This window comes from Myxocyprinus asiaticus, chromosome 2 (genome assembly GCF_019703515.2).
Source record: "Myxocyprinus asiaticus isolate MX2 ecotype Aquarium Trade chromosome 2, UBuf_Myxa_2, whole genome shotgun sequence".
In the NCBI taxonomy this organism is placed as follows: Eukaryota; Metazoa; Chordata; class Actinopteri; order Cypriniformes; family Catostomidae; genus Myxocyprinus; species Myxocyprinus asiaticus.
Genome location: NC_059345.1, coordinates 51,227,089 through 51,245,446, shown reverse-complemented (window position 1 = coordinate 51,245,446; position 18,358 = coordinate 51,227,089). Strand labels below are relative to the sequence as shown.

The following is an 18,358-nucleotide window of genomic DNA, read 5'->3' as shown; positions in this document are numbered from 1 at the left end:
AGGAAAGATAAGTCATATGAGTTTGGGACAGCATAAGGGTGTGTAAATAATGAGAGAATTATCATTTCTGGGTGAACTATTCCTTTAAGAATGAAAGAGCTCATTCATGCCCTATTCATGTCAGATATCCTTCACAGTTCAAATCACAAAATTTATCCCAAATAGGCATTTTCCTGCCTCACATGATCAAAGAGAGATTCAGAAAGACACATACCTGGAACTCGTAACGGTAAACTTTTATCATCCAGAAAGGTCCAAAGACCTCAGCTAAGTATGAGGCCTCATTACTGAGAGAAGGAGAGAGCAGTTAGCTATTTTATTAACATCCAATATCAGTGCTTTTGCCCCATAAGCAAAAATATAGGGTTCCTACCATGCAAAGAGAACGCAGCAGTACATGATTGCAGCACCAATAACTGCCACAGCATTGCCTTCATTTTGGATCTCATCCCTGCTGACTTTGGGGTAGCACACTGTCATGTTGACCCCCTGATACTCCACTAAAAGCACACACAAAAACAGAAAGAAAGAATGGGTGTTTCTTACATCACACATTTACATTTTGCCCTCATCTGGATTAAGTTTCCAGAGCAATGAACAATTTCCCCAGACTGTAGGCTATAAAGAAATCAACAGACACACACAAAGTCATTTTTGGGCGTTACAGAATCATGTTCTCCAGTCTTGCAAATTCCTCAGAAAAAGCAACACTCAAAACAATGGTTCATTAAATGTGCGACAAGTTTGAATTTACACTCTCAATGTAGTCAAGCCAGTGGGCCACTGCTGATGGGTTTATGGTTTTAGAGGTACTGTCTGCTGCTAATGTGTGTTGTGTCTTTAAAGGAATTCCTCTGAGATGGGATTAAAATCTCAGCAAGCCTCAGGGTGCACTGCAGTCCTTTATGATGAAGTCATGCAGCAGACAGAGGCCGAACAGCCGCTGATAGTTAGGGAACAAGACAGGACACAACAAACAGACAAACGCACACACATATATTCACACAGCGGCATTAAGGGATCATGGCGGAGGGTCTTAATGATGAGGGTGACATCCTAAACTATCTCCACTATAAACTGTATATTACCCTTCATGTGATGTTTCAAAGGTAAAATGTACTGTAAATCATCCTTGATCAATACCCATGAAATGCAATAATTTTTCAGGAATTCTGACTCTAAACAACTCCTGTTATTCATCTCCTCTCTGAAGTTTACCATCAGTGGACTAAAACATCTGTATTTCAAATGCCCATGTGAACACCCTCAACTACATCTGTGTTGTATGCTTGAGAGCTTTCCTATGAACTCTTTCTGGAATTCTCATTCATCTCTGTCATATGCTGAGCATGCACCATTCATCCAGCACCAATGGATGAAATTATGTGAGATGAGACTATAAAGCCATCAAAGAGTTTTGCAAGCTCCATTGAAGCCAGTTTGATTAACTTTGCTGAGGGATAAATCAGTTAAGGTTTTCATGCACCACTGCACTCAGACCATCCCCGAGGAGGTTATTGATCGAGTGATGATCACGCTGACGTATCTTTATTTGCTCTCTGTTCGTAAATACTTTACACTTATGGTGAGAGGAAATTAAGTAACTAAAACGCATTTGTTTGTTAAAGGAATAGTTCACCCAAAAATAAAATTCTCTCATCATTTTCTCCCCCTCCTGCCATCCCAGATGTGGATGACTTTCTTTCTTCTGCAGAACACAAATTAAGATTTTTATAAGAATTTCTCAGCTCTGTAGGTCCATACAATGCAAGTGAATAGGTGCCAAAATGTTGATGCTCCAAAAAGCACAGAAAGGCAGCATTAAAGTAATCCATAAGACTCCAGTGGTTTAATCCATATCTTCAGAAGTGATATGATAGGTGTGGGCAGGGGCGGACTGGCTGTCGGGAGCACCGGGCGTTTTCCAGGTGGGCCGCTGGCTAATTTGTGCCAGCCCATTGCTGCACAAGTACCGGCCCGTCCTACAGGCAATATAGGCGGCCAACATGCCCACATGCCCATTACAGAGTGAATATTCTGTAAGGTAAAGCCAATATAATGGCTTTTATTTAAAAAAACTTAAATGACTTTTATTTGAAATTACTTACACATTGTAGCGCATTTCCATTTATGCACATTAATTTTGTACTTCGCCTGGACCTGATTATTTGACATACAAATCACAATAATGGTGATGAGCAAAGACAACATATTAAGTATAAGATGAGCTCTGAATAATAACAAAATGACAAATAACTGTAAGTTACAACAAGTACAATAACAGCAGCATATATAAAATCAGCAAACGGTAAATCTATGGGCAGTACATGGTCATTTGCTAAATTTATTCATACCGCAGGAGCTGAAGTGCGGCTTGCTGAATAATAAAAATGCGGAAAATAAGTCATGAAAAATATAACTTTGAGGCTTACTTTGTTTAAAGGACAGCAGAAACAGCGCTTGTCAAAGTATTGGGCTTTTCACTATTTCTCAAGAATAATCTGGGGAAGGAATTAAAACACTGCAGATATAAAGATGCAACAAACTCACATAGAGGGAAAATATGAGCAATTATTCTGCAAAGTTCTACACTTTAAGATGTATGCTTATGTTGTTTTACATATATTTATATTTGTTTATATTTATAATATGTACATATTCTGGCCAACTTTGATTTCATTGATTTTTGTTTTCTTCTTCAAATAAACATTTACACAGTTATGTGAGTAACTGACATGAAATGTTAAGCATTGTCATCAGTGTCCTGCTGTGTGACACTTTCTTCATTTAATTATTTTAAACAACATTTTAAGATCTTGTATAGCTATATATACATATACAATATATTATTATTATTATATCTGTTGTTTCCACAACCTCATATTAACTAAGACAATAGTTTATTTGCACTTCTAGAAAAAAGTTGAAAGGTGATTAAGATCTTTATGCTGACTTGTCACAGCACCTAAAATACACACTTTCCCTTGTACTTTCATGTACATTTTAACCTAACATCTGTATGTTGGGAAAAAAGTTTTTGGACATGTTATTTATCTGAGCTATAAAGCTATAAAGTGCTTATTTTAGTGCTTTCTCTAAAAAATCCACTCATCACATTTACTGTGGTTTTATAGTATATGTTTTAAAGTTATGACAATTTTTGCACTGGTGGTGCCCGTTGTCATGACTAGCAGTGAATAGAAATGTCTTCTTTTTTTTTTCAACAAAAATGTGAAATTGAGCCTGAAAATGAAATCGATGAGCCAGCGTTTTATGGTGTGGTGTGGGCCGGGTTTGGTGGGCCGCTCTGGGCCAGAAAGTCCAGGGCCACTTTTTAGTCCCAGTCTGCCCCTGGGTGTGTGTGAGAAACAAATCATTATTTAAGTCCATTTTTGCTAGAAATTCTTTTCTCTGCCCAGTAGGGGTCATATGCATGAAGAATGGGCATCCACAAAAACACAAGAAGAAGAATGTGAAAGTGAAAGTTTAAGTAGAGATTGACTAAGCAGGGAGGAGAATTTATAGTAAATAGTAATTTACATATATATTGATATGTTTCTCACCACATTGATTTAACCACTGGAGTCATATGGATTACTGACTTATGTGATTTTTGGAGCTTCAAAATTTTGCAACCATTCACTTGCATTGTGTGGACCAAAAGAGCTGAGATATTCTTCTAAAAATCTTCATTTGTGTTCTGCTGAAGAAAGAAAGTTATATACATCTGGGATGGAATCAGGGCAAGAGAATAATGAGTGAATTTTTTGGTGAACTATTCCTTTAACATAACTTGGTTAGCCCGACCAGTTGTCTATATTGGATAATTTAGTCAGAGATCATGTAAAAGGAACTCGTTCTAGCTGTCGAGGGTGGTTATACGTAAATTCAAGCCCTGTGATTGGTCATGTCTTTACGTTCACGTTCAGGTGTGCATCTCACCCCAAAAAAATGCAACATTAAGCATATACTATAAATAAGTTTACATAGTAAACTCTCATGTCATGTTACAAAGGGAAACAGTGTGTAACTGTGTACATTTATTCAATGTTAAAATGCTTTCTTCTGTCTCAATGTAGTATGCCCTATGCAGCATAGTAGGCCTATTTTTAGGCTACACAATTGTTTTATTTGAATCATAAAATGTTGTCTTTTAAAGAAAATGTCCTTTAAATTTGGTGAATATTTTGTCTTATTCATTCATTTTAATCAATTTTACTCTGACTAAAATAGCATACTGTATAATTTTAGTCAACAAATATAACACTTTAGTTTACCATTTAATGTGCAAAATGATAAAAAACATGTCAAACTGTAACTTTAACCAAATATTCAAACATTTTGAAAAATGTTTACTATAAACATTTATTTATTCAAACATGTATTAAACATATGATTTATCAACATATACAACATATGAGCTGAGTAGCATATAATGAAATTAGTTTATACTGAAATAAAGTATTAGCTAGTTATTGTGTTGCGAATTCTTTGAGCTTTAGAGACTATTCCATGTTTTAAACTGTTTAGATTATTGCGTTCCATGTATTGCGTTTTTACGGAAACAGCGTATTAACAATGCAAGATGCGCATTCTGACCAGCGCATAACTAATTTCACATATTACTTCGCTTAATTGTCTGTGCTGATGTAAATTGTAATATTAGGTTATATGTTGTGGATGTTGCTGATTAATCTCATATATAGGATGCGTTTAAGTGAGATGTATGAAGGTAAAATAGTGCCTAAATGATTTGCATGCGCAGAGTGAGATTTGTGAAAGTGTAAATTAAATTGCAAGCGAAATTTGTTTTGCATGCGCACAGAACGTTTTGTAAAGTGTAAATAAAATTGCAAGCATAAGAATAAAATATCGCCAATACTTTAATGCTTTCTTAAGTGTAATTAATGTGTTGTGAATCTGTAATTTCATATTAACACAAAGTAAATGTGGTCTGTATTCTTCTGACTTACTTTTTTTAACTCTTACACTTTTGGCACTGTTTTTGCACCTAAACATGCTCCGTTTTACCTTTTGTTGTGCTCACACTTTTGGCACAAATTTCTCACTGAAAAGTGTTTTGCAAGTGCAAGGGGGAAGGCGGGTCTACCTGCTTCTAGTCACCAATCAAATGAGGTTTTCCTTGACCAGTTTACTCTGACCTGATTGGTTTAAAAACGTGACAGACAGCTTCTTCTTCATAAGGCTCAGTGCAATTCCTCTGGGTATATCTCCTCTCTTAAATATTAAACTGAAATATTAATACAAACACATACACCTTTTACTGTGAGAGTAAAGTTGAGCCGACACCATTTATTAATATAAATCTCAATCTGGTGTTCAGATGTTTCCTCTTGTTGCTGTTCATTATTTTAATTATATTTGAATTACTTTGTATTAGCAATAGCAAGGCAAATGGGTGGATGGATGGAACTTGCTGGTATCATAGAATTAATTCTCATTCTCATCCTCATTTGATTGGTTACTAGAAGCAGGTTGACCCGCCTCGCACTTGCAAAACACTTTTCAGTGAGAAATTCGCGCCAAAAGTGTGAGCGCAACAAAAGGGAAAATGGAACAGTGTATATCGGATTATTTATGCCACAAACACAAGTCATTTACATGTTTGCAGTAGTTTATTTTACACATACAGACTGATTCTACGTGGTGAATCTGTTTTGCAGAAGAATTCAGACCACATTTACTTTGTGTTAATATGAAATTGCAAATTCACAACACATGAATTACACTTAAGAAAGTTCTTACACTTGAAACTTGACTTACACCTTTACAAAATGTTCTGTGCACATGCAGTTTATTTTTACGCTTGTAATTTGATTTACGCTTTCACAAATCTTACACTGTGCTTGCAAATCATTTAGGCACTATTTTACCTTCATAGAGATAATGAACCCATTTTTGAAGCAGGGACATCCCCAACATACTATGAACAGATTATTTGATTCAGTTCATTCTAAACAAAAATAAAAAAATATTAAAAGAAAGAAAAACATCGTTAGAGACTTGTAAATGTTTTCCAGTATTATTTTTTTCTCATCATATTTTCGTCAGCAGTACACTTTAATTATAATCATTTGATTATCGTCATGATTCGTCTTTTTTCATCTTAGTTATTTTTCATTAAAAAAAATATCCTTCGTCAACAAACATTTCTATCATTAATTTCATTGTCGAGTTTAACACTGTATGCAGAGACAACTATAAAAGCCATTCATAGGTTGATTTCCTACACTGTGGCTCTATCAAAACATTGCTCTATTTGTTCGAGCACACCGACCAGTCCGATAACAACATTGGTGAGAAATAGCAACAGTGAGTTTGGTATAGGACTGTCTATTTGCCTATTTTTGCTCAATTGTTTGGTGATGCTAGTGGTGCAGAAATTACAGTTCACCTTTAAGTTAAATGATACTCAACGAACAACATCAAGGAGCCTGAGCACTATATATTTTTTATACCTTTCATATCACTAGATCTGACACAGTTCTGCATGGGACAAACAATCTTTCCTGGTTACCTTTCTCTGGTGGGCGGCTGGAAAGGGCAGAGAAGGTCAGGTACATGACATAGCAGCTAATGATGGAAGCCTGCAGGAGTCCTGAGCGGGGCTGCTCTAAAAGAGAGAGCAAAACCAACTGTCAGCCTAAATGACTTATTATACTTGATTTAGTTAAACTTTTCGACTTGTAATTGTTTAGGCTTGTAACACTGATCCTTTTCTTGATATGATTATATCTAATTTAAAAAAAATTGGTGAGAGCACATAAATAGCTAAAAGAAAAATGCAGCACTAACTTTGCTGCACGCAGGGCGTGACTGCAATAAAAGACATGATGGTGCAGAGGGCCAGGTTTGTCCATAGCAGGGCTTTATTCAGGTGGCATCCTGCTGGGTGAGTGTAGTATTTGTACATGAAAGTGAAGGCCATGGTGGCAATGGTGTAGAAAAAGAGAGTAGCACACATGACTGCCACATACCACCTCTTATTCTCAGCTGCTCCGGTTAACCTGGGAATGAGAGGCAAGACAGAGATGAGGTGAGATCATTGTTGACTCGGGTGTAAATCTAAACGGAGCATTCGCACACTACTGTATGTTCCTCTTGGATGGCTTCCATTCTCTAAGAGGCAGTAATGTGTTGCACAGGAAATCCTGTTATGTCCAATACAATGATGCCTCAAAAATGACTCCACAAACATCTGGGGAAAAGCTGAATGTCAGAGGTTGAGCATGAGCAGTTTGAATGTGTTTGTGTGTGTGTGCTTGAATAAGTGAGATACTAGAGAGAGAAGCAGGAAGGAAGTGAGTGATAGAGATCATCTAAAATTCAAACTGTGGAGGGTGATGTTTTATCATTCCAGAACAAGATATGACTCAGACATGAACCAGATGTGGTGTTGGCTCTTCACAGTGTGGTAATGGGTCGTGGTCAGAGACTACAGCATGGTGGATGTACCCATGAGTTAGAATGTACTCTCTGTGTGAACCCAGTTCCTTCACTCACCAGTTTTTATTCCAGGTGTGAGCGAAAGCGGTGATGAGAATGAGCTGAATGAGGATGAAAGAAAAACCTCCCACCACGCCAACATAATGCCAGGCTACATGGAGAAAGAGTGGAAAGAGGAGGAAAAAAAGTTAAAAGCTTGCATTAAAGTATCTCTGCACACAGAGTGCAGGAACAAGATTTAGCATCTCTGTAACAAGTGAAATGCAGCATCACTGAGATTAACAGGGCTATCTTTACTGTTCTGTGCTGTGTGAAAAATGCTCAATGTGTCAGTAGTGCCGTCTGGTGGATTTGTGTGAGAAGAGCAATTTATATGATCCAGACAGTAAAGGAATGTTCCAGGTTCATTACAAGTTCATTTGTGGCATAATGTTGATTACCACAAAAAAAGCGCCTTACTGTAAACATGATTTTTACTTTTTCAAATAAACGAGGGACGAGTCGATATAATTTTTGTGTGGTAATTAACATTTATTAACATTTAGTCATTTAGCAGACACTTTTAAAGCTATTTACAGATGAGTAACATACATAACAAGCCGTTTAAATTCTTTAATAGGAATATTCTTAGTATTCGAAATTAAGCTCAATCAACAGCATTAAGCATCCCTTTTTGTTCATAAAAAAAAAAAAAAAAAGAAATTAGGTTACAGTGAGACACTTAGAATGGAAGTGAATGGGGCCAATTTCTGGAGGATTAAACTCTCCTCCGGTCATTTTAGACCGGAATAAATTTTCCTCACTTAATACAAATGTTTTCCTTTATCTGAACAGTACAAGACTTGGTGACTATTCCTCCATTTGCCATCTGAACATAAAAAAAATAAAAAAATAAATGAAAAAAAAGCGACACCTTTGGTATTCGTGGTCAAAATTGGCCGACCATTGAAAATGTATGGGAAAGACCAAAAAACAGAGCAATTTTTTTTTTTTTAATCTGTCAAATACAATCAATAAATCAGCCACAATGCATTAATGGAAATTAAAGGGTGAGATTCTAAAACATTCTTAGTGGAAAACATGCACACCCACTCACACACAAACACACTTACACATACACAAATGAACTTGTGAGACTGTATTGTTTTATAAAAACAATAAATCAGTCACAATGCTAACCACACACTCAGAAATGAAGGGGTGAGATGATAACACACTCATAATGCAGAACACACACACACACACACACACACAGAACCAGGGCATCAATAAGTGGAGCTCTACAGCCATATTTTGGTCATCTGTTGTTTTCCAACTGATGACAACAATCTGACACACACACACACACAAGTTTGCAAAATAAATGTTTACTATAGAAAGTTTGAAATTGCAAAATGTTTACCCTGATTCTTCTGTTTTATATTCTGATTTAATTTTTAGAATTTGGCAGTTCATTTCTGTTTATTGATGTTCATTTTCTTGACATTATTATGCATTTACTTTGAGTTATTGAATTATTATGTTTGAAATAAATGATTGGAAGAAAATGCTTATTCTATGTCTTCAGCCATCTGTTACTGGCATGACATGGTTTTCAAGTCATGTTATTTATATTTTGTTCACCAGATGCCAGCAATCTGCCTCCAATTTTTGTCACATTCTCATATTTTCTTCCTGTTTCAACTTACAGAAGGGTAGATTCTGAAATGTATTTATTTTTTTCCCGAAAATGTGCTTAAATGTATATGCAAATTAATGGTAACATTTAGAAATGTACATGTAAATAAGATCAAAATAGAATAAAATCTCAAAAGAAATGAATAATTTTATTGTTCTTACTTCAGGGAAGAAGAAATTGTATCATTATCATCATCATCATAAAAAAAATAAAAAAAATAAAAAAAATAAAAAGGGGGGTTACACATCTGACCCTTCCGGTCAAAAATGACCGCAAATACCAAAGAGAGGTGCTATTTTTCAATACTATAGAAGTGTTAAAGGCAGAAATGTGAAGCTTATAATGTATAAAAGCACTTAAAATAATTCTTCTGTTAAAACTTGTGTAGGCCTATTATTTGAGATGTAATGTTGTTTAAATTATTGTTTTTGCAGAGGACCACTAAATAACAGTGTTTACAGTGTTACGTCGTCATGGCAACAAAGTTGTAAAATTGGCTATACTTTTGAAACCCAGTGTATTTTACCATTTGGACTTTCACTTCCATTGTAAGTGCCTTACTGTAAATGGGATTTTTACTAGATCAAATAAACGAGGGACGAGACAAAATTATAATTTGTATGGTAATCAACATTGTGCCACAAATACTGTTGATTGATTGAACCTGGAATATTCCTTAAAACGGATAGTTCACCTACAATTCAAAATTCTGTCACCATTTACTCACCCTCATGTAGCAAACTTGTATGACTTTCTGTTTTCCATGGAACAACAAAAAAGAGATGTTAAGCAGGATGTAATTTTTTTTTAGTTCTACGGAAAAGAGAAAGTCATATCAGTTTGGAACAACATCAAGGTGAGTAACTGACAAAATAGTTTGCATTTTTTAAAGGCGCAGTCACATTAAACTTTGCATGGCAAAATTCCGCGAGCAAAGGCTGCCTAGACGAACATTGCGCACGTTTTAAAGACAATATTTTCCGGTTTTTGGACGCATACGTAATTCACCAAACTTGAACACCATGCAAAATCCACGAGGGAAAATTCGCCACCGGAAGTCCATCAAGCGAAATTCGCACGGATTTCAGATGACTGTATTTCGCCCGCGAAATTCCACCATGTGAAGGTAAATGTGACTGTGCCTTAAGAGAGAGATACAATGTTTGATTTACCAGAGCTATGATCAAAATCGTGCCAATTTAAATGCAGACTAGGCCTATTCACTGCAAATTACAATGTTTTAATAAATATGCATTCACCCCAATTTAGTGATCAGAAAAACTGAGATGTTTAGCTCACCATGCAAAAAGGATTCTGTGGGGATAAAAAAGGCAGCAGCAATCATTCCAAGCAAAGTGATGAACTTCAAAAACCAGAACCTGAGTGAGGATGAGAAAAAAAGTGTGTGTTCATGTATCTGTATTAAGCTACTTAATTTAGCTTAAAAAATTAACAAAAAACGTAAACAGTTAGATGATCCAACATGTGTCAGTGTAACTTGTATTTGAAATCCATAGGTTATGATTAGGAGTTATAGTTAGTTCTATATGAGCACTCTTATCTAGGCAATCCTCATTGCTCTGGCCGATGTTCTTCCACTGAAGAAGTTAACAGGCTATTGTCTCAGCAACAGCCATATAGTAATTAATCCCTAAAGCAATCCAAATAAGTCAAAGCGAAGAGATCAAAATTTAAGCGGCTAACAATTTTGTACATTCAATATCACATTGTTTTCAACTACCAAGTTTAGCACAGATTTTAAAGGCTTGCACGATGCACACTTATACTGAGTGCGGACAAGTGCAGTATGATAATAGCATTACCACAGAGGGAATAATACACTCACTGACCCGTTGTGGATGAGGGCTCGGAAATCCTGACTGGACTTCACATCAATAAGGAAGATGGCCATCATCAAATAGAAACAAGCTGTGCCGAAGCACACCCTGTAGACTGCAGAGTACCCCACCAACATCTGACAGTCCCCACCACCATGAGCTTCATCACACACCGCATTAAAAAAAGGCACCTGAGGAAGAGAAAGAGGTCTGGTATTCTGTGCCAGAACGTTTCTGCAGGGCACAGACAGACTATGCTGGCATGTGTAGCTGGTGTGTTTCCTCGCAAGCAGATTAGCAAAGATTTGATTGGATGCAACTTGATTCAAATGAAGCATAGTTTTGGCTGTTTACAGCAGGGTCAATCCTATGATTCGGTGCCTTTTTTTGGCTTTAAACCATTTGAAAAATTAAACATTTTACTTTTATTATTATCTTTATAGGGATATTTTATAAGTCATCCAACTCAAACTAAATGACTTAAAGATAAAAAATAAAAATTATCTCATCATTATCTCACCCTCATGCCATCCCAGATGTGTAACTTTCTTTCTTCTGCTGACCACAGATGAAGATTTTTAGAAGAATATTTCAGCTCTGTTGGTCCATACAATGCAAGTGAATGGTAATTAAAACTTTGAAGCTCCAAAAAGCACATAAATGCAGCATAAAAGTAATCCATAAGACTCCAGTGCTTAAATCCATATCTTCAGAAGTGATATGATAGGTGTGGGTGAGAAACAGATCAATATTTAAGTACTTTTTACAATAAATGTCCACTTTTATTCTTCTTTTTTTTTTCTGATTTGCATTCTTCGTGCATATCACCACCTACTGGGCAAGGAGGAGAATTTATGGTAAAAAAATAAATACTTAAATATTGATCTGTTTCTCACATACACCTGTCATATCACTTCTGAAGATATGGATTAAACCACTGGAGTCTTATGGATTACTTTTGTGCTGCCTTTATGCGCTTTGTGGAGCTTGAAAGTTCTGATCACCATTCACTTGTATTGTATGGACCCACAGAGCTAAAATATTCTTTTAAAAATCTTCATATGTGTTCTGCAGAAGAAAGAAAGTCATACACATCAGGGATGGCCTGAGAGTGAGTCAACGATGAGAGAATTTTCATTTTTGAAACTATAGAGTGAACTATACCTTTAAAAAAGATGTCCATGCTGTTAATTAGGCAGGGTCAGGGTGGACATTCAGCCACTAAATTGGCTATGAATGATTTCTAGCTAACATATTTGTAAACTTATGCTGATGATTTTATTTACATTTAGTCGTAGCAGACACATTTATAGCTACTTACAGATGAGGAACAAACATAACAAGCAATTTTATTTCTGTTCTAGGAATATTCCGGGTTCAATGCAAGTTAAGCTCGATCAACAGCATTTATGGCATAATGCTAATTACCACAAATCGTCACTTTTTGTTCTTAAAAAAAAGAAGAAGAAGAAGAAGAAGAAAAATCAAGGTTACAGTGAGGCACTTACAATGGAAGTGAATGGGGCCAATTTTTGAAAGCTTAAATGCAGAAATGTGAAGCTTATAATTTTATAAAATTACTTACATTAATTCTTCTGTTAAAACTCATGTATTATTTGAGCTGTAAAGTTGTTTAAATCATAGTTTTTGCAGGGGACCACTTAATTACTGGAATTACAAGGTTTACAGTATTAGGTCTTCATGCAACGAAGTTGTAAAATTGGCTATAACTTTACACAGAAAAGAGATTAGTAAGAGATTTTATTACACTAAAATCATGTTAGCACACCTATTGTTTATATTTTGTAGCTATAATTTTGAAATAGTGCGTATTTTAACATTTATGGATTGGCCCCCATTCACTTCCATTGTAACTGCCTCACATTTTTCATTTTTTTATTTATTTTTTTTTTTAAAGAATAGGAGAAACAAGTCAAAAATGATTTTTGTGGTACTCAATATTGTGCCACAAAATGCTGTCGATTGAGCTTAACATGTATTGAACCCGGAATATTCCTTTAACATAAATATATTGACATTTATAAATTACATTAATTTTCCCTTTATCTTCCCATGACAAAGTGGACATGTTACGCTTGACCACACATGACTAACATCACTATATATATATATATATATATATATATATATATATATATATATATATATATATATATATAAATCTGATGATTGAGCACTTATTTTTGTCAAAAAATGTTTGATTTGCAGCCCACATGAGGAAATGACACTAGAACAATAAATTAAAAATATTTAAAAAATTGGACTTTGACTAGGCTCACAACAGTGCATAACATTATAAATAGTCGTTATTCTTTTTAACAAGCCTATTCAAATTTTAATTAGTAATGAAATATTATAAATACCATAACTTGTACTGGCACCTTACTATAGTAATAACCCAGCAATTAAAATAGGCAAGGAGGTAAAGTAGAGAGGATAAACTGTACCCTGTTTAAAGCAAAAATAATGTCAACATAAACTTACATTCTCCCTCACTGCCACTGACACAGTCTTAGATAGCATGAGACAAGAGACAGTGCAGGCCAGGATGTGGAATAAAGTGTACATGACCCGGGTGCTGGATGATGATTTGATGGGTGGACAGAAAGAGCAACACAGGGAACACGGTGCCGGGCCACAGCAGCAGCATATCTGTCAGAAAAACAGACCATTTGAGTGAATGAAAGGGTAATGGAAAAGATCTAAAGCTGATGTCTTCGGTGGTCTTTGATAGCACAGTTAAGACTGGTATAGTGGCAGGTCACCTGAGTTTCGGAATACTGTGGGGGAGGTTTTGGGATTAATCTAGATCTCTCAAAGCATCTGGATTTTTCTAATGGATCAGGGCTGGCTGACTGGACAAGGTCCAAGCATCTTTTATCCTTAGATAAATCCAGAAACATACAGTAGATTGGGCTAAAACTCAGCTCATTTCTCTTTCCCACTGATTTCTACAGATTAACAATCCATCTTTTTATGAATGTATACTGGATTTGAAATTATCTTAACAGCACGTGCTTGTAATGAAAAACATGACCTTTCAGAAATATATAACTGCGCTTCAATCCAATATCCAGTCACAGTCATTCACTATATGTGAACTGAGTGGACATCCAAAGCATTTGACACAGCCATTGAGCAATTCCCAATGGAAATTCCAACATGTTTAAGCCTTTTGCAATATAGTCTTCAACATTTGAGTTCATCATTACATTTCATTTGTCATTGCTTTTTGGAGAATAAAAAAAAAAAATCTGCATCGGAAAATACCTCATTTGTTAAATTGATAAATAAAGGAATTACTTTGGATTAATGGAATATTCCGGGTTTTATACAAGTTAAGATCAATCGACAGCATAAGTGGCATAATGTTGATTACCACAAAAATGTATTTTGACTCGTCCCTCCTTCTCTTTGAAAAAAGCAAAAATCTGGGTTACAGTGAGGCACTTACAATGGAAGTGAATGGGGCCAATCTGTAAATGATAAAATACTCACTGTTTTAAAAGTATACCCACAAGACTAAACAATATGCATGTTCACATGATTTTAGTGTGATAAAATTACTTACTAACCTTTTCTGTGTAAAGTTATATCCAATTTTACAACTTCGTTGCCATGAAGACATAACACTGTAAATCCTAAAACCCTAAAATTGCCGTAAAATCTATTATTTAAAGGGATAGTTCACCCAAAAATGAAAATTCTCTCATCATTTACTCACCCTCATGCCATCCCAGATGTGTATGACTTTCTTTCTTCTGCTAAACACAAACAAAGTTTTTTTTTTTAGAAAAATATACAGTTCTGTAGGTCCATACAATGCAATTGAATGGTGACCAGAACTTTGAAGGTCCAAGCACATAAAGGCAGCATAAAATAATCCATGTGACTCGAGTGGTTAAATCTATATTTTCAGAAGTGATATAATGGGTGTGGGTGAGAAACAGATCAATATTTAAATAATTTTTTACTATAAATCTCAGCTTTCACTTTCACATTCTTCTTCTTTGTTTATGGCGATTCACATTCTTTGTGAATATCACCACCTAAAGGGTAGGGAGGAGAATTTATAGTAAAAAGGACTTAAATATTGATCTGTTTCTCACCCACACCTATCATATCGCTTCTGAAGACATGGATTTAACCACTGGAGTCTTATGGATTACTTTTATGCTGCCTTTATGTTCTTTTTGAACCTTCAAAGTTATGGTCACCATTCACTTGCATTGTAAGGACCTACAGAGCTGAAATCTTCTTCTAAAAATCTTCTTTTGTGTTCAGTAGAAGAAAGAAATGTATACACATCTGGGATGGTATGAGGGTGAGTAAATTATGAGAGAATTTTCATTTTTGGGTGAACTATCCCTTTAAACAACTTCACGGCTCAAATAATACACACATTTTAACAGAAGTGCTTTTATAAAATTATAAGCTTCACATTTCTGCCTTTAAATCCATCCAAAAATTGGGCCTGGTTGCCCACTAAAGCTAAGCAGAGTTGAGCCTAGCCAGTACCTGGATGGGAGACCTCCTGGGGAAAACTAAGGTTGCTGCTGGAAGAGGTATTAAGGAGGCCAGCAGCGGGTGCTCACCCTGTGGTCTGTGTGGGTCCTAATGCCCCAGTATAGTGATGGGAACACTATACTGTAAAAAGGCATCATCTTTCAGATGAGACGTTAAAGTGATGTCCTGACACTCTATGGTCATTAAAAATCCCAGGACACTTTTCGAAAAGAGTAGGGGTGTCCTGGCCAAATTCCCCCCATTGGCCCTTCTCAATCATGGCCTCCTAATAATCCCATCCATTAATTGGCTCTATAACTCTACTCTCATCTCCACCAATAGCTGATGTGTGGTGAGCGTACTGGTGCACTATGGCTGCTATCACCAGGTGGATGCTCTACACTGGTGGTGGTTGAGGAGATTCCCCCTATATGTAAAACGCTTTGAGTGCCTAGAAAAGCACTATATAAATGTAAGGAATTATAATAATTATGTGCCTCACTGTAACTTTGATTTTTGCTTTTTTTTTAAGAAAAGGATGGATGAGTCGAAATGATTTTTTGTGGTAATCAACATTATGCTTGTATACTGTAGATTTAACTTAATTTGTAGTGAACCCTTAATATTCCTTTAATCTATTATGTTAATCTGTAACATTTTCAGTGGCATTCATCTACGTTTGGTAGTATATATTATATGTATGTAGTATGTATTATAAATATTGACAAATATTGACAAATCTAGTTTTCACTTTAAATTAACTGAGAATACAGAATGGTTTCAAACTAATTGTCAGCTCAATCTATTCAATTGTCACTACAGTTAAGCCAAAATCTTGAGTGCTGATGCTGTGTAACCATACTGAATATGACACATGTAAAAACAGAAGCCTTTTTATTTTTCTGGTGTTGCTAGCTACTAATATGACCTATTTTTGAGGGGAATTATCAAAAAATTATTTCTTTACAATTATTGTATTGGAGTTGACATATGATTGTGACGAAGAACATATAAGCATAATTACTCGTAATACCTGACAGTGTTGACAAAAATATAGGGACACAGCTATGAAACTATAAAAGAGGAATATAAGGACACATCCAATTTTCTTTCAATGATAGAGATAAATTGTGGGGTGTTTTGCCTCATGTCTCAAGAATCAGTTGTTTTTCATCTGCAAAAAAACCCCAAAAAGTTGAAAAGCTCACAGATGCTGCGTCACTATATTATATTTTTGTGCACTTAAAATACACCTGTAGTATGTAGTGTAATAACTAACCCAAGCTGCTTTTTATCAATTAATGAAAACATGTTTGTTATCAATGAGGGAGAGGGTGAAAAGACACTGACATACAAGGCTGACGATGACAGAATGAGTCATTCATCCTCTTAACTGATTTGGCAGCACTTTCCATGATGCCATTTTGCTTTGATTCAAAAAAGAGTTGCACCTTCTCATACCAAACAACACTAACTGACCAATGATGTGACAAAGCTGACACATTTTTATTGTGTAATAGTAAGGGTGTAAGTCTAATAGTGGATTTTTCTTTTCTGGGGTCTGTTCATTCTTCTGTGAAAAAGATTGATTGACCTCCACCACTAGTCACTTGAGTTATTGAGTTAAACATTCAAATGAAAATGCACTGATGCAAGGTTAATTAGTTCAATAAAATGGAAATGTGGGGCTCATGAATTAAGGATGACCACAGAGCTTTATAACAAGCTATAGTACAACCTGTAGGCACACTGAATTATATTACAAGTTAAAATAATTATGTACAAGAGTATTTAACCAAAAGTCTATTATCTCATACATTTGTTCTGCTTAATTTATGAGTGGGATGCTTTGAAAACTATAACACTGTTGACACATTTTTTGATCACTTAGTGAGGTCTACGTTTCCTATTCAAGATGTTACAATGTCATTTTGTAATAACTGCACTCAAGTTGTGGCCAATTTTGTACAGAACCTTTCAAAAGCTGATCTTGAGAAATAAAAGTTTGACTGTCTGGTTACGTGAAGCAAAAATACCTTACAATCTCACAAAACCTCTCATTTTCATTGCACACCCTCCTGTGTTTTAAAGGGTTAGTTCACCCAAAAATGAAAACTATCTCATCATTTACTCACCCTCATGCCATTCCAGATGTTTATAACTTTCTTTCTTCTGCTGAACAAAAACAAAGATTTTTTAGAAGAATATTTCAGCTCTGTAGGTCCTTAAAATGCAAGTGAATGGTGACCAAAACTTTGAAGCTCCAGATCAATATTTAAGTCCTTTTTTATTATGAATCTCCACTTTCACTTTCACAGTCTTTCACATTTTGAAAGTGAGAGTGGAGATTTATGGTAAAAAAGGACATAAATATTGATCTGCTTCTCACCCACACCCTATCATATTGTTTCTGAAGATATGGATTTAACCACTGGAGTCATATGGATTACTTTATATGCTCCTTTGTGTGCTTTTTGAAGCTTCAAAGTCTTGGTCACCATTCACTTGCATTGTATGTACCTACAGAGCTGAGATATTCTTCTAAAAATATTTGTGTTCTACAGAAGAAAGAAAGTCATACACATCTGGGATGTCATCAGGGTGAGTAAATGATGAGAGAATTTTCATTTTTGGGTGAACTATCCCTTTAAAGCCCAACCAAAAGTCTGAAAGCCAGCAAATGCAATTACATTTTATGGACATAAGATACAACAAACATTCTGAGAAATTATTTGTGATAACAATCATCTTAAAATGTCATTTACTTCTTAAGTTTTAGTTAGATACATCAGGTTCTGGTATAAGAAACAAGAAAACTTGATAAAAGAGGCCACAGCCTGAGGAAATG

General features: G+C 35.4%; 1 protein-coding gene across 2 annotated transcripts in view; it reads right to left on the bottom strand.

Moving 5' to 3' along the window:
* The window catches only part of LOC127414600 (serine incorporator 4-like), a 29,222-nt gene that overhangs the window by 2,866 nt on the left and 7,998 nt on the right, over positions 1-18,358 (bottom strand). For both annotated transcript variants that reach the window (XM_051652759.1, XM_051652749.1), the window contains exons 2-9: positions 13,489-13,656; positions 10,996-11,174; positions 10,445-10,524; positions 7,525-7,618; positions 6,817-7,028; positions 6,539-6,634; positions 374-500; positions 215-287 (exon numbers count right to left, since the gene is read on the bottom strand). In XM_051652759.1, coding sequence (XP_051508719.1) covers positions 215-287; positions 374-500; positions 6,539-6,634; positions 6,817-7,028; positions 7,525-7,618; positions 10,445-10,524; positions 10,996-11,174; positions 13,489-13,656 — 1,029 coding nt within the window. The remainder of the gene's footprint in view (positions 1-214; positions 288-373; positions 501-6,538; positions 6,635-6,816; positions 7,029-7,524; positions 7,619-10,444; positions 10,525-10,995; positions 11,175-13,488; positions 13,657-18,358) is intronic.